The sequence below is a fragment of the Hyaena hyaena genome, unplaced genomic scaffold (genome assembly GCF_003009895.1).
Source record: "Hyaena hyaena isolate Hyena2069 unplaced genomic scaffold, ASM300989v1 scaffold_1129, whole genome shotgun sequence".
NCBI classification, from domain to species: Eukaryota; Metazoa; Chordata; class Mammalia; order Carnivora; family Hyaenidae; genus Hyaena; species Hyaena hyaena.
In genome coordinates, this window is record NW_024081761.1 from 297,602 (window position 1) to 311,315 (window position 13,714).

At 46.9% G+C, this 13,714-nt stretch overlaps 1 protein-coding gene across 1 annotated transcript in view; it reads right to left on the reverse strand.

Annotated features, from left to right (window-relative positions):
- Positions 1-2,399: 2,399 nt before the first annotated feature.
- The window catches only part of SYT9 (synaptotagmin 9), a 150,415-nt gene continuing 139,100 nt past the window's right edge, over positions 2,400-13,714 (reverse strand). The window contains exons 4-7 of the mRNA XM_039222435.1: positions 8,666-8,786; positions 7,033-7,204; positions 4,829-4,958; positions 2,400-2,462 (exon numbers count right to left, since the gene is read on the reverse strand). Of these exons, the coding sequence (XP_039078366.1) occupies positions 2,400-2,462; positions 4,829-4,958; positions 7,033-7,204; positions 8,666-8,786 (486 nt within the window). The remainder of the gene's footprint in view (positions 2,463-4,828; positions 4,959-7,032; positions 7,205-8,665; positions 8,787-13,714) is intronic.

Consider the following 13,714-nt stretch of genomic DNA (forward strand, 5'->3'; position numbering starts at 1 on the left):
TTATGTTGGCTTGTGTCTGTGTGTGTGTGGGGGGGGGGTGTCACCACATGTGGAAGATACTGTGATAGCATGTGGCCCTCCAGGTACATACTCCTCATCTCCTCCATCACTGCCCCTGGACATACATGTCAGTCTTATGCTCAGTTCACTGACCCCAATCCTGGGCCACCTCTTCGTAGGTCAAAGCCTATGATCACCAGCCTCAGTTCATCCCTTACTTATCAGAACTGGATGCGTGGTATTTCCGAAGACCTGCAATGGGGGTGCTGTGGGCACCTCAGGTTCCTCCTGCTTCTGTGTGGCAGCACTTTCCAGGGCTCTCCCTGTCCTGTCCTTCGTGCCACGCTGTCCCCCACCCAGTCTGTTTCCTTCTCTGCTAGTCTAGTCCTCACCTGGGCTCAAGCCCCACAACAGACACAAAGTCCTCTGACGGGAAACTGATCACCTGCTGGAGTCTTTCCAGCCAACCCTCCCCCCCCGCCATTCTGGAGAATCACTCTTGTTTCTTCAATCTTTTGTAAATAACAATTTGCCCGAAATGCCAAAGCCTCTGAGTCCCTCACTTCTAAATCTGGGTATCAGTGGGTATCAGAGGGTATCAGAGGGTGGGGGGGGTGGGGGGGAATGGATGGACACCAAACCCAACCGGGGCAATTAAATGTCTTTTCCCGGGAATGTGTGTACCTCACAGACTTCAGGCAGACTCTGTGGGACACTCAACGGATACTATCTAGAACTGGTTTCAACAGCCTGCTTGTGTAACTCCCAGGGGCATCTGGGTAACCGACACTTGCTGTAGTTCTACAGCTGTAAGCTTACACCTTCGAGAAGTTCCAGACAGTGGTGAATGAGTACTCGGATCATACTGGGCCACGGCTGTCCCTCAGTTATGCTGGGAACTGCATAACTCTGAGTTGCAGGGGGCACTGGGCTCAGTGAGGTGGCCCTGCGGACCACCAGACCAACCGGGTGCAGAACCTTCTTATATATACACACACATAGCAAAGGCTGAGCTTGGAGAGAGGAGACTTATCCACACCTAAACACAATGTAGTGAATAGGACTTTGGGGTTTAGAATCTTATATCACTGCCCCTCAGGATAATGTTGCTGACCTTCATTATCCCTTCTGATATTCTCTCTTCTATCTCTTTTAGAAAAGTAAAATTTTATTTAACCAAATGGTGTCTGCCTCTGGTCTTCCCCATTACACCAACTCACTGCCTGTTAACACAGAGGTTATGTGGCGCTATGGGAGGAAGCAATGACAACCTGGAACTATTTTTATTATTCTCTCCAGGGTGCATGATGGAGGCCAGCTCCACTCCCAGGAGGGTGGGGAAGGTGCTGGCATGTGGCCAGGCCGACACCATCTCTGGGTTGTTCAAGAGAGGGGGCTGTGGTGGGAGCTCCAAGAGCTCTGCCACCGCCTGAGGCTCCTGGAGGGGCTACTCTGTCCCCGAGTCCCTGGCAGCTGCTCTAGGGGAGTCTGCACAGCTTCCCAAGGCTTTGACATCATGGAGAGTGAAGGGAGCTGTATTGGCTGACCTTTGAGTGTGCAGTGAAACCATCCAGAAACCCTGAGAGAGAAATGGATTTTTGAACTCATTGGCTCTGAAGACTCCATCTGCCACCTGCCCTGGCAAGGTCAGGGTTGTGCTGGATGCAGCCCCAAGCCGGCTGCCAAGTCTCTGCAGGGCTCAGGGTTCAGTCTTCACCTGGTCCCTCCGCCCCCAGCAGTGAAGAGCTTCTGCCAGGCCAGCCTCCCTTTATACTAAATCCTACCCCGTAATCTCTCTCTGACTTTTCTCTCATTCATTCTTACACACATGCTTATGTACACACACACACAGCTTTTTGTTTTAATGCAGAAAATCTAAAGGTTCTTAGTGTGAGAGGAAAGGAGAAGAATCAGAACTGAAGTTCATGCATCTATGTCCAGCGCCCTCCCCCAGGTTGAGGGTGCAGGGGTAGGATTTCCAGCCTTCCTTTTATCCTCCAGGGCAAACACGATGGCTGAGAGTCCCATGAGGACACAGGGCAGCCCCTTACGACATGGGGCACACACAGTACTGACCATAATGGGGAGCCTCCCTGAGCGTCTACAGCCACTGTGGCCTCACTGTCTGAGCCTCACAGCCACCCTTGGGAGACAGGTGTGGTTAGGGCCACTTTGCAGATGAGAACACTGAGATTCAGAAAGGGTGAAACAAACAACTTGTGAGTGGCAGCACCGGGTTCTGAATCTAGGTCCATCCAACTCCATAGTGAGTGGCTCTGACCGATGGTTCTGCATCCAGTCCCCTCCATCCTTACAGCTGTCAGCAAAGTGCAGTGACCTCTCCAATCCCGCTTTTCATCTCCTCTGGTACCAGTGCCCCAGTTTTGCTGGCTGCACGTTTATTCTTCAAAGGGAAAGTACCGCTTCCGCTCCTGGGATGAATATGGAGTCCTGGGCACGTACTTCAAAGAGACAGGAAGCAGCAAGACAGAGACAGCCCCCCTCGCTTGCCCCTCACGAAGGTGTGCAGGCATGTCGTTCTGCCACAGTGGTTGAGAAACCACTGTTGTACCAGCTGAAGTCATTCTAGCTGCTGTAACACACGACTCCCAAGTTTGGGTGGTTTAACCCTAAAAACACCGATTTCTCAGTTACATGCTATCATATCCTTATTTGCAAAAAACCAAGTACTCAGGGTTTAGGGACTATCTCCCAAGTGAGCAACATCGGACAGTGCTGCTTCCTCAGCAGTGAAAAGAAGCCTCCAAGGCACACTTTCCACACTTCCCACTGGGTACCATGTGTGCACCGCCACTTGGGACCCTGTGCACAACACACCACCTATCCTTGCTCCCCGGCAAGGGCACTGAGAAGGAGCTGCTGTGCACCGAATTGGGGCTCCTGTCTCAGCCCCACACCACACCCCTAAACCTTACTCCTTTCCCATCCTGGGCCCTGAAAAGTAGAGGGTTCTGTGACACTGTATGACACTCCAGACTGCAAACAAGAATTAAAGTCAGTGGTGACTCAAGGGTGCAAAAAGTCTATTACTACTGTCCTGATGGTCACTGCTACTGACAGACTTAGGCAGTATAATGAGCCCATACGTGGACTCCTTTGAGGGCTCCCCCCAGGAGCTGAAGAAGTGAGGGGCAGTTGGGTCAGCATCTGACTTCAGTTACTTCTCAGGTGATTTGGGGTGGGGGGGTGCCATGGGTCTCCCTCAGGGATTAATTTTGAGTCCAGGAAAGAATAAGTCTTGGCTTCACTGGCTCAGGGGCAGAGTTAACCTCAGGGACCTGTAAATTAGGGGGCCCTAAGCGCTGCTTGAATACACCCAAGGCCCTGAAGCTTAGAACCAGTCCATACATCCTATGCTGATCTTCTCCCTCGGGCACCGTCTCCAGCAAAGGAAGACTGTCTATTCTTCCCCAGACCCATTGCTTTCCATGTCTGCTTTGACCCAACTCTCCTGACTCTCAATGGCAGTGGGACCCACGCCGATGAGGCTTTATCTTGGCCTCTCAGCATGGCTTTGCCGGGAGCTGAGCTGCCTGTGCTGGGAGAATAAGAGGAAAATTCTCTGCTTGGAACCCAGGCTCCCAGGGGCTCACTTCCCATCACTTAACCAAGAGCAGGAGGGAGAATGCTTTCCTGGACAATCTCACCTCCCACCTCTGTGTGATATGGATGTTAAAGCTCATGACTGTGCATTTTAGTGGTTAGTTTGCATGCTTTCCTCTGTCTCTCTTGTGGTCTACAAGCTCTTCACAGGAAGGCTGCTCATTCACATTTATTTTCTTTACCTAATACGACATTTGACTCTCACAGGTGATACCTAGTAAATGCAATTTGTTTTTGAAAGAATGAGTGAGTACATAAATAAGAGTGTGTGTCAATGAACAAAGATGGATGGGGGAAGCATAAATGAGAAATAAATGAGGAGGGGTGTGGTGGTAGGTGAATGAATGAAGGTGTGAGGCAGAATGATGACTTACTGGATTCAAGTATTCACTCATTGCTTCTTCCCTGCACACAAACCCTGGTTTTTAGTTGGGCATATGTCCAGCCAACAAAAGAATACATTTCCCACATGTGTCCCTGTGACTAAACTCTGACTAAGTTAAATATAAGTAGATGTGTTGCATGAGACATCAAGGAAAATCCTTTAAAAGAGAATGTGTGTGCTTTTGGCTCTTGCCTCTTTCTCCTTTTTTATGACCTGAAAGACAAGTGATGGTTGGAGCTTAGCAGCCATTTTGTTCAATGAGGTGACCTCAAAAAACCCCCACACTGGGACAGTGAAGCAGAAAAACAGAAGTCTAGTTCTCTATTGTAATCACAGAGTCACTATAACACCTTAGGCTGCCTTCTTCTGGACTTTTTTTTTTTTTTTTTTTTTTGGTAATTAATGCTACTGCCAGTCCTGGAATCCAGGCCTCCTCTCTCCTAGTCCTGAGTTCTTTCTGATGCTATGTGTAAGTAACCATATGGTAACCTGAAACTCCACACTCATCTGGATCCTGCAGACACCTTCCAAATGTCAACCCAAACCATAACGTGGAATCTGAGAATCCTGTTTTTGAAGACAATCAAAGTGAGGGATGAGTGACCAGTGTTCAAAACCAACCAGAAAGGTGGGGAGCACAGACTCAAACTCATACTGAATGCAATTTCCAGCCAGAAACTGTACAATCAGAAAAGGCAACCAGAGAAACCGGTCGGTGACTGTAGACCTTGGTACACTCACACTCTTGGTGGCTCCTGCATTTCAACAGTAAAGCACTTATTCTTCTGCCAAGTGGAACGTGTGGGAGTAGGGTCTTACCTCCACAAGGGAATGCCAGTGTGCGATGGGCTTCCGGGGATATGACAACATCTCACTCCAGTGGTCTCTGCCCAGCCTCTCAGCTTCGTTGCCCACTTGACACACGCCGATGATCTCATTATGACCTACACTGTGAAAATGGCCCACAATAACTTTTTCTTAAAATTCTGGTATGTAAGAGCAACAACTCCTCACTTGAGAGAAATTAGGGAAAGGGTGGTTCTTTTCATTCCCTAATTTAAAACTACAGGACAAGCTTAACAGCCAATAGAACTTGGGATCCAAGATAGTACTTGGTGGCACAGAGAGGAAAAGCAGAAGGTTGCTGTCACACACCTGAGCTTCTGTAATGGCTTAGTTTGTTCCTGATGCATGCTAGGGATGACAACTCTGGTTCTAGAACGAGGTTGACCTCTAGGTCTTCAAACCTATGTAATGAGGCCATCTGAAAGGAGTTCCTCCCATTGATGGCTGCTCAAACTCCTGTAAGATGCAACCAAGTACAGATAAAGGAGAAGCACTGTGTAGAGCAGCCATAGTCTGGAGTTTACATAGGGGGCAGGGTGGGGATACACTTTGGGTCTTCTTGCAAACCTTCTCTTCAGAGAACATGTGCTCTCATGCTCTCCCCTTCTTCCTTCCAAGCCCGCCTTTACTTCTTTGACCCAACTTGATTTCCCTCCTATGGAAAGATACTTAGATCCTTTAACTTTGGGGCTAATATTTCCGAAACTTTCCTTGGGTAAGTGCCTTCCTTAGGACAGTCTTTCCCCTTAGCAGTTTTTGGTTAGAAGTCGCCTGTATAACTAGAATGATAGGACCCATCCTTTAACTCTTTGGGATCCAAGCTCATGGACTTTCTGTCATTTTCCTTCCTGCAAAGAAGAGTAACTTTTCTCCTATTTGTATGTAGGGAATAAGGGCGAGACATGCGGGTGGGAGGAGTGTGAAGGACATTTGAGTTTGTGCTCATTAAAATCAGTTGTGTGCAGAAGCCCCATGAATCCTGCCATGGATTTTTCCAGGCAGATTCATGAGTTTACTGAGAACTGAATTGAAGCAGAGCTCATATAATCAGATTTGTTGATGCGGTAAACGTGGCAATCGCTTGAAAAAAGCTGGCCTAGCTTTCCACGGTTGGTGGGCAATGTCCCCTCCTGTGACCTGACACTGCTGGTATTGTGTTCCGTCCAGAGAAGACAGGACAAGGTCTATTGCCCAATGTGGGCTGTCACACCCATAGGCAGCTGAGCCAACCCACGTGCTCCCTGAACTGGAAGACAGTTATGCTTCTAGATGCTTCACCTAAGCATCTTCTAGAAAGGGTGTTCAGGGAGCTGAAGCTGCCTTAGTGACATTTCAGGGGTATGTGGGAAAATTTTCAGCTACAAATAATATTTGTAAGATTATATTAGAAGTCAGAATGACTTTTTTTTATACTTGTACCCAGACCACGTGGGAGGTTTCCAATTAAAAAGAGACTCTGCATTTCAGTCCAATGACTGGTTTAACATGTCTAATTCCCTGTTGGTACTTCCTTTGCATATTAAAATGACTGTTTTTCAAATCTGTCCTTTAAATACACAATTGGCTACAATGCAGGCTATAAATATCTCTTCTGTGCTGTATTAATTAGAAAGCAGAGCATCTTATACATTTTAATGTACCCTGTCATCCATACTGATTCTAGCATTTTCAAGAGAACATTTCTGTTTGCTTTCAGACTTAAGTGGATGGAAATGATCTTTATTAAACACACTGGAAGAAGGGGAAAAAAATAACAGAGTTATGTATTTAGAAATGTTGATGGTATGGCTAAAGTAATCACTCTGCTATTTTGAGTGGAATCTTCCCATGAAGGCCAGGCAGGATTGTGCAGGAGAAGATTAAGACCTGCAGAGCCACGTTTCTCCAAGCTGAAATTCTGGGGAGTATGCAGGGATGGAAAGGGGATGAGGCGAGGAGGAGGGGAGGATGAGGAGGGAGAAAGAAATGAAAGGGGGAGCGCAAAGAGGCAGTTGGGTAATACGACTTTATGGTTTGGAAAGTGGAGACTCCTTGTCAGTCAGCTTTCCCGGGGTGCCCATTTGACTCATTTCCTGCAGCCTGGGACACCAGCCAAGAACGTGTGACCTCACCACCCTCCTCCCTCCCTGTCCTGGGCACAGCTGACCCGCCCTGAGAAAGAGCTCCAGGTATCTCACCGGTCATAGTCCATGACGGCTATGGACAAGTGGATTTGGTCAATGTTCTCAGGAGGGACGTCAAAGACTATGGCTTCGTTGTAAACAGGATTCAGAGTGTTCCTCTTGGTGGATGTTTTCCTCTTCTTCAGTCGTCTGCCATCACACATCAGTGACACTTTCACGTAGGGATCTGTACAACCATGAGAAGCAGGGGTACTGTGAGGCTAAATGTGGGATGTAGAGGGCAGTTCTGTCATGGTGGAGTTCCATGGACTATGGGATGTAGACCTCCCTTACCTGCCTATGGGCTGGAGTTTGAGGATTTTAATGACTATGACGCCTGGGCAGCGACTAGCGTTAGGATAATTAAGACATACATTCAAGAAAAAGCACAGGACACTGTCTCCTCAAAGTGTGTGGAATTTAAAAATAGAGTGAAAACATCTGTTACTGAATTAGAAGACATTCCAGCTAGAATTCCAGACTTGCCTGACTGCAGCAGGGAGAGATGCAAAGGTATTTCTGAGGCAGGAGAAACTGCGGGGCTGTGGGCCCCGATGCTGAGCCACCCCAGACAGTCTCTTCCTAAACAGCAGGTCTTTAGGAAAGGGAGAGACAGAACACTTAGAGGACAGGGACAGCTTTGGGGAGTACAGGGGCTTCAAGCCCCAGGGCTGCCTCCCACTGGGTTGCAAAGGGGGAAGCATTTCAGCACGTCAGGGAGAGGACAAAGCCTGCTTGTGGCATGATGCTGGCATAGGGGGATAGGTGCAAGTCCGGTCTCTGCTTCAGGTGGGACCTTCCTGGTTCTACTCACTATCCTTCTGCTCAGTGGGGACTTGTCTTTCTCTCCTTGTCTGTACAACCACGTGTTGCCCTGACTGCCCGTACACTCTCCAGGAGGGACTGAGAGGCCAGAAGGGGCCACCTCTTTTTTTTCTCTTGGAAAGATACTGGAGGCCAGTAAGTAAGCAAAATATACTGAAGCTGATGTCCTTTGATTTCTGTGATCAACAGCCAGTGGACTGGGTATTCTATGGCCACATTCTGGGAGCCCCTGCAGAGGCTGCTTGGCAATGTGTAGAGTAGGACCTGCATATCAGGGCATTTTTTGGTTATGGTTTAGATTCTAAGTATACAGGCTTGATTCACTGGAAACACCAAACTGCATATAGTTCACTGACGGGCCTTATAGGAGGATATCCGATTGTTTTCAACCTTCCATAGGACTGAGATGATGATTACTTATATCTGAGGAAAGACCCAATTAGATAAGCTGTGTCAGCATGTGTAAACTGTAGGTCCAATTCACAATTATAGTGAAGAAGACCTCCGAGAGAATAATGATGACGATTCACATTAGGCAGCAATCCCTATGTGCCAGGTACTGTTCTTGTGACTTTGTATGCATTAACGTATTTAATCTTACGGCAACCCAATGAGCCAGATACTATTTATCACCCTCATTTTACAGATAGGGAATCCAAAGCTCAGACAGGGAAAGTACCCTACCCAAGGTCACACAGCCATGAGGTCTAGGAGTGGGATTAAACCTAGGTAGTTTGGTTTATGCACCTTCTTACTCTACTAGAGACTTCCTAAGTACTATGTTCGAGCCACAGGAGGAAGTCTGAATTTGAGAATATCCCACCTGATGCTCCCGTTATGTCCATTGCCTTTAAATTCCTCGCTTTTATAATGGTGATGGTCAGCCTGCCAGCAGTTGGAAGGTAGCAGAGGGAAAACATCAGCTCTCCAAGATCCACATTGTCCTGTTGAGAAAGCACAAGCAGACGCGTTAGAAAGTGTCCTCAGCCTGGCGTGCGTAAGGACCAGCTGCAGGACAACATCGGAAGGGACACCATTGCTCCTTTTGCTCATCTTGTGAATCCCTGCTGTCTCCCCCTCCACGTCAATCATAAGGAGAAGAAATCCCTAGACTTTGGGAGCTCCTGACCCTAAGGAAGTACAGTCTGTCCTCAGATGGCAAAGCTGTGGAGTCCATCCAGCACCTCCACCACCCTGTATCCAGCCACTTGCGGTTCTGCACAGCCCCCAGGGATGAAGCCCCTGGAGCCTTAACTAGCCCCACACAGTCCGCCATGTGGCTCTATTCATCTTCCCACCAAAATCCCCCAGGGCCCCCAGGACAAAGCTACCTGAAGAGGTACTGTATAGGACAGCACAGCTCCACCAACGGCCCAGACGTGCTCTGCACACAGCCCCAAGCAGCCTCTGGCATCCTCTCAACAGGCCCCCATACAACCTCTCCCTGTTTCCTATAGACCTTCCCCCATAGTCTTCCTCATAGGCCCCATGAGTGCACAAAGTCCTCCAAATAGCCATCATCCGTATGCCTCCTCCAGCCCTACACACTCCCCCTACCCAGTCCTCTCAGGATCGCTGCCATACTTCCACACACTCCTGCAACCACCCCCATCCCAAAACACACACAGGGGCATGTGTGTGCACACATATACACTCAGCCGACAACCCTCCACCCAGCAGAGTACTGTGCACAACCTGGTCACGCAGTACATGTGCAGACCAACAAGCGGCTCCGCTGGATCCTGAAACACATCACCCCTACTATGTGGCTCCGGACAAGGACCCTGCAGAAGGCTGCGAGTGCCACCCCGTGACCCCATGCATGCCCTCCACAGCCATGGACATACTCGGACACTTGTCTGGCCCTGCCCAGCCTCAGACAGAGCCCTGTGTAGTCTCCACATGGGGCGAGATGGGTGGTGACCCGCTACTGCTGTTTTTGCGGGGGTCCCACTTGGCTCAGCTCTTGTCTTCTCTTGGTGTGTCCCTAAGGAGCCCCTGTTTCCCTCTGCTGGGGAAGACATCTCCTCAGGCAGTGTGCAGCCATTCAAATAGGTCAGAAGACATGGTTCTCTTTCTCTTTTATAGCCCAAGGAGAGTTGCCAGAAAGGGGGGAAAAGCCAGTTCATTTAGTTTCCATTTCTGTGATACCTAAGGTAATCGAGCTGGGCGCCTGTGTCTAATTAATACAGTTTCATACTGACAGTGCTCTGGGGACTCCGGGTTTTGCCCTCAACATCCACAGACTCCCCTCCCCTCCTCGATTCTCCAAAGATGCTTCTATTTTTAGAAGCAAAGATTCAGCTGTGGAAGGTCATCTCGCCCAACCTCCCTGCCTTGACCGCTTCTGCAGGAGGATGAGCTGAAGGGAACCTGTTTGGTTGCTAAGGCAGATGGATTGCTCTGCATCTCCATGCATCACTTGCGTCGTGTAAATAAATGACCTCGCTTTGCAAGCCAGGATCCTCTGGTTCCTGGAACCCAGATCTCAAGAGACCCAGGTGGCTGGGCCTTTCCCTCTCGGACAGAGTGAGTGGGAGAGACAAGATTTCTACAGGAGTGGGGAGTGGCACACGGGGCGGACATTGGACAGTTTCGTGCTGCTGGTTCCCTATTGCAGGACAGGTGTCTGCTTTCCCTGTAGAGGGAGGATTTGACCCAGCTTTCTGCTGGTGGCAGAGGAGAAAGAGAAACAAGAGTTGTCCCCACAAATGATCTTTTTCCTTCCACACTACCTCCCCTGTTCCTTTCCCCTCTGGCTTCTGCCTGCCTAAAGAAGAAAGGCTCAAACACCTGTTCTTCCCTCAGGAGGTTATTCCCTGCACCTAGCTCACCAACCCCTCCTCTCATCCTGCCCAGAAATCTCAGTTTGACAAAGTAAAACAGGAGTAACCAGAATCATGCCTGATGAAGCGTCATCGTCACCAATTTTCTCAGCATACAATTCTGGAAGGCCCCAAGCTCTGTCAGGTTTGAGATGTGATGGGGGCATGCACTCCAGGCCCTGCCCTCAAGCCCAAAGCGCATAAGTGAATGTGACGTGTCAGGTTACTTTTGTGCTAGGTACATTTTCTTCCCAACATAAATGCCATTCACAAATAACTCACATATGGCTCTTTGCTCATAAGTTGGAAGAAAAAGAAATCAAGCTTTGGACTTGGTGATACAGTATTCAAAAGGTCAACTAAAATCCACATGTGTATTAAAAAAAAAACCCAGAAAATTAAAGACATAGTTATCAAAGAGAAAATGCTTGATGTGACTTTCAAGTGTTTAGGAATAAACAGTTCAAATTTTCTAAATCATGAAAGTAAAAATAACAAAATTTATAGACATTTTTAGTGAAACAGCAAAATATTCCCTTTTCTTAAAAAATTTATTTTAAATGTATATTTATTTTTGAGAGAGAAAGAGACAGAGCTCGAGCCAGGGATGGCAGAGTGAGAGAGGGAGACACAGAATCTGAAACAGGCTCCAGGCTCTCAGCTGTAAGCACTAAGCCTGACGCGGGGCTCAAACTCATGAACTGAGAGATCTGACCTGAGGAGAAGTTGGAGGCTTAACCGACTGAGCCACCCAGGTACCCTTATCTCCTTTTCTTATGCAGCTATGTCATTCCTTCCTCCAGAGAGACACTGTGAATAATCTTTGTATTTTTATTTTCATCCATCCATCCATCCATCCATCCATCCATTCATCCACTCACTCCTTCTTCTTTTAACATTGGCTATGGTGGTGGTGGTTGGGCATTGCCCTTTTCCAGGTGCTAGAGCTGTTTTTGCAGTAGGAGCAACAGACAGGGTCCCTTAAAGACAGATGGGCTTGCAGGGATATGGAAGAGGGGTTGATGGTACCTAATGTTAATTCTGCTTTTCCCCTAACAGTTGGTGCTGATTTGGGGTCAAGAAACTATAGATCCTGATGTTTGCAAACATCCTCTTAAACCAAAGGTTCTCAACCAGGAGTAATATCGTTCCCCTGGGAGGCGGCGGGGGGCCGGGGGGGAGGGATTTGGCCTTATCTGGAGAAATTTTTTATCGTCATAACTGGGGAGGCAGGTGTTACTGACATATAGTGGGTAGAGTCCAGAGACGCTGCTAAACATCCTGCAGTACACAGGGCAGCCCCTTAACACAAAGAATTATCGGGTTCAAAATGTCAATAGTTTCAAGGCTGAGAAACTGCCTTACACAGAAGTGCTTATACTGTTTGTAAAAAATTTTCCAGAGTGCTAATGAAAGTCAAATATAAAAGGGTGGTGGAGTATTTGGCTTCTTTTTCAGCTTGACAGGAATCAGATTTACAGAGTGTCACTGGTGGCTGTGTGCCCTGGGGGATACAAGGGGAAGGAAAATGTCATATAAAGAAATGCTTCATTTGCTCCTGCTTTGTGTGGCCAAGTTCAGTATTGTTAGCAAAACATATTGGGAATTTATAGCAAGTGTGTGTGAACTCTCTACCTGCCAATCTGCAATGTGATATGTTTGCCTATAGTGGTGTATGGTAGCTCTAATTCTGCCTAATTAGTGCACTTTGCATTCTCATTCTCAGGTTCTTTTGGTGAGCTCCTTCCCATTCTATGAAGTTCTAGAAGGGCTTCTGCAGGAACTTAGGTTTAACCAAACATTCATGCCCCTGTCCATTGTTGTCTGTTTAGGGATAATCATGAAACCCAAGCAAGAATCTTCTCTTGGATTGAAAAATTGATATTAAAATGGAGTAGTTATCATTTTATTGGGATCATTTGTTGGGAAGATATGAAACCAGAATTGTTATAAGATTCTTATACTATATGTAGCACACATGGTATAATATTACTTTAAGTTAGGCTGTGTATATTAAAGACAAACACCATGGGGGGGTGCCTGGGTGGTCAGTCAGTTGAGCGTCTGATTCTTGATTTCGGCTCAGGTCATGATCTCATGGTTCATGGGTTCAAACCCCACATGGGGCTCTGCGTTGACAGCTCTGCCTCCCTCTTTCTCAAACATTTACAGATGAATGTTATAAATCCATAAGAAATGACTAAAATATTAAAAGGACTTATAGCTAACATGCCAAAAAAAGGAGATAAAATGGATGCTTTAAAAATATTAAATTAGGGCACCTGGGTGGCTCAGTCAGTTAAGCGTCCGACTTTGGATCAGGTCATGATCTCACGGTCCATGGGTTTGAGCCCCGCATTGGGCTCTGTGCTGGCAGCTCAGAGCCTGAAGCTTGCTTCAGGTTCTGTCTCCCTCTCTACCCTTCTCCCGTTTGCGCTCTCTCTCAAAAATAAATAAACATTAAAAATATTAAATTAATCCAAGAGAAGACAGAAAAAAAGGGGTGGGAGAGAACAATATGAGAAGAGACAAATCTTACAGAAATAGAAAACAAATAACAAAATGGTAAATTTAAACCTATTATTTCCATAATTACATTAAATGTAAATGATCTAGGCATCCAAATAAAAAGCAAAGATTGAGACAATAAAATAGCAACAGTCAGTTTTATGGTCTCTACAAAAAAATGTACTTTAAATATAAAATATAACTGAATTAAAACTAAAAGAATAAGAAAAGATGCCATACTAACACTAATAAAAAAAAATCTGGGATGACTATATTAATATCAGACAAAGTATATGTCAGGGCAATGGATATTTCCAGGACAAAGAATATTGTTTCATTATGATAAAGGGGTCAATTCATCAAAAGCACATAACAATTCTAAATATTTATGCACCAGATAGCACACCCTCAAAACACATGAAGCAAAAGCTGATAGAATTGTGAGGATAGACAAGTTATAGTCAGAGGTTTGAATACTTGAACAACAACACTAATAACTGACTTGGTGTACCCAGTGGCATTAAAAAAACACTCTACCA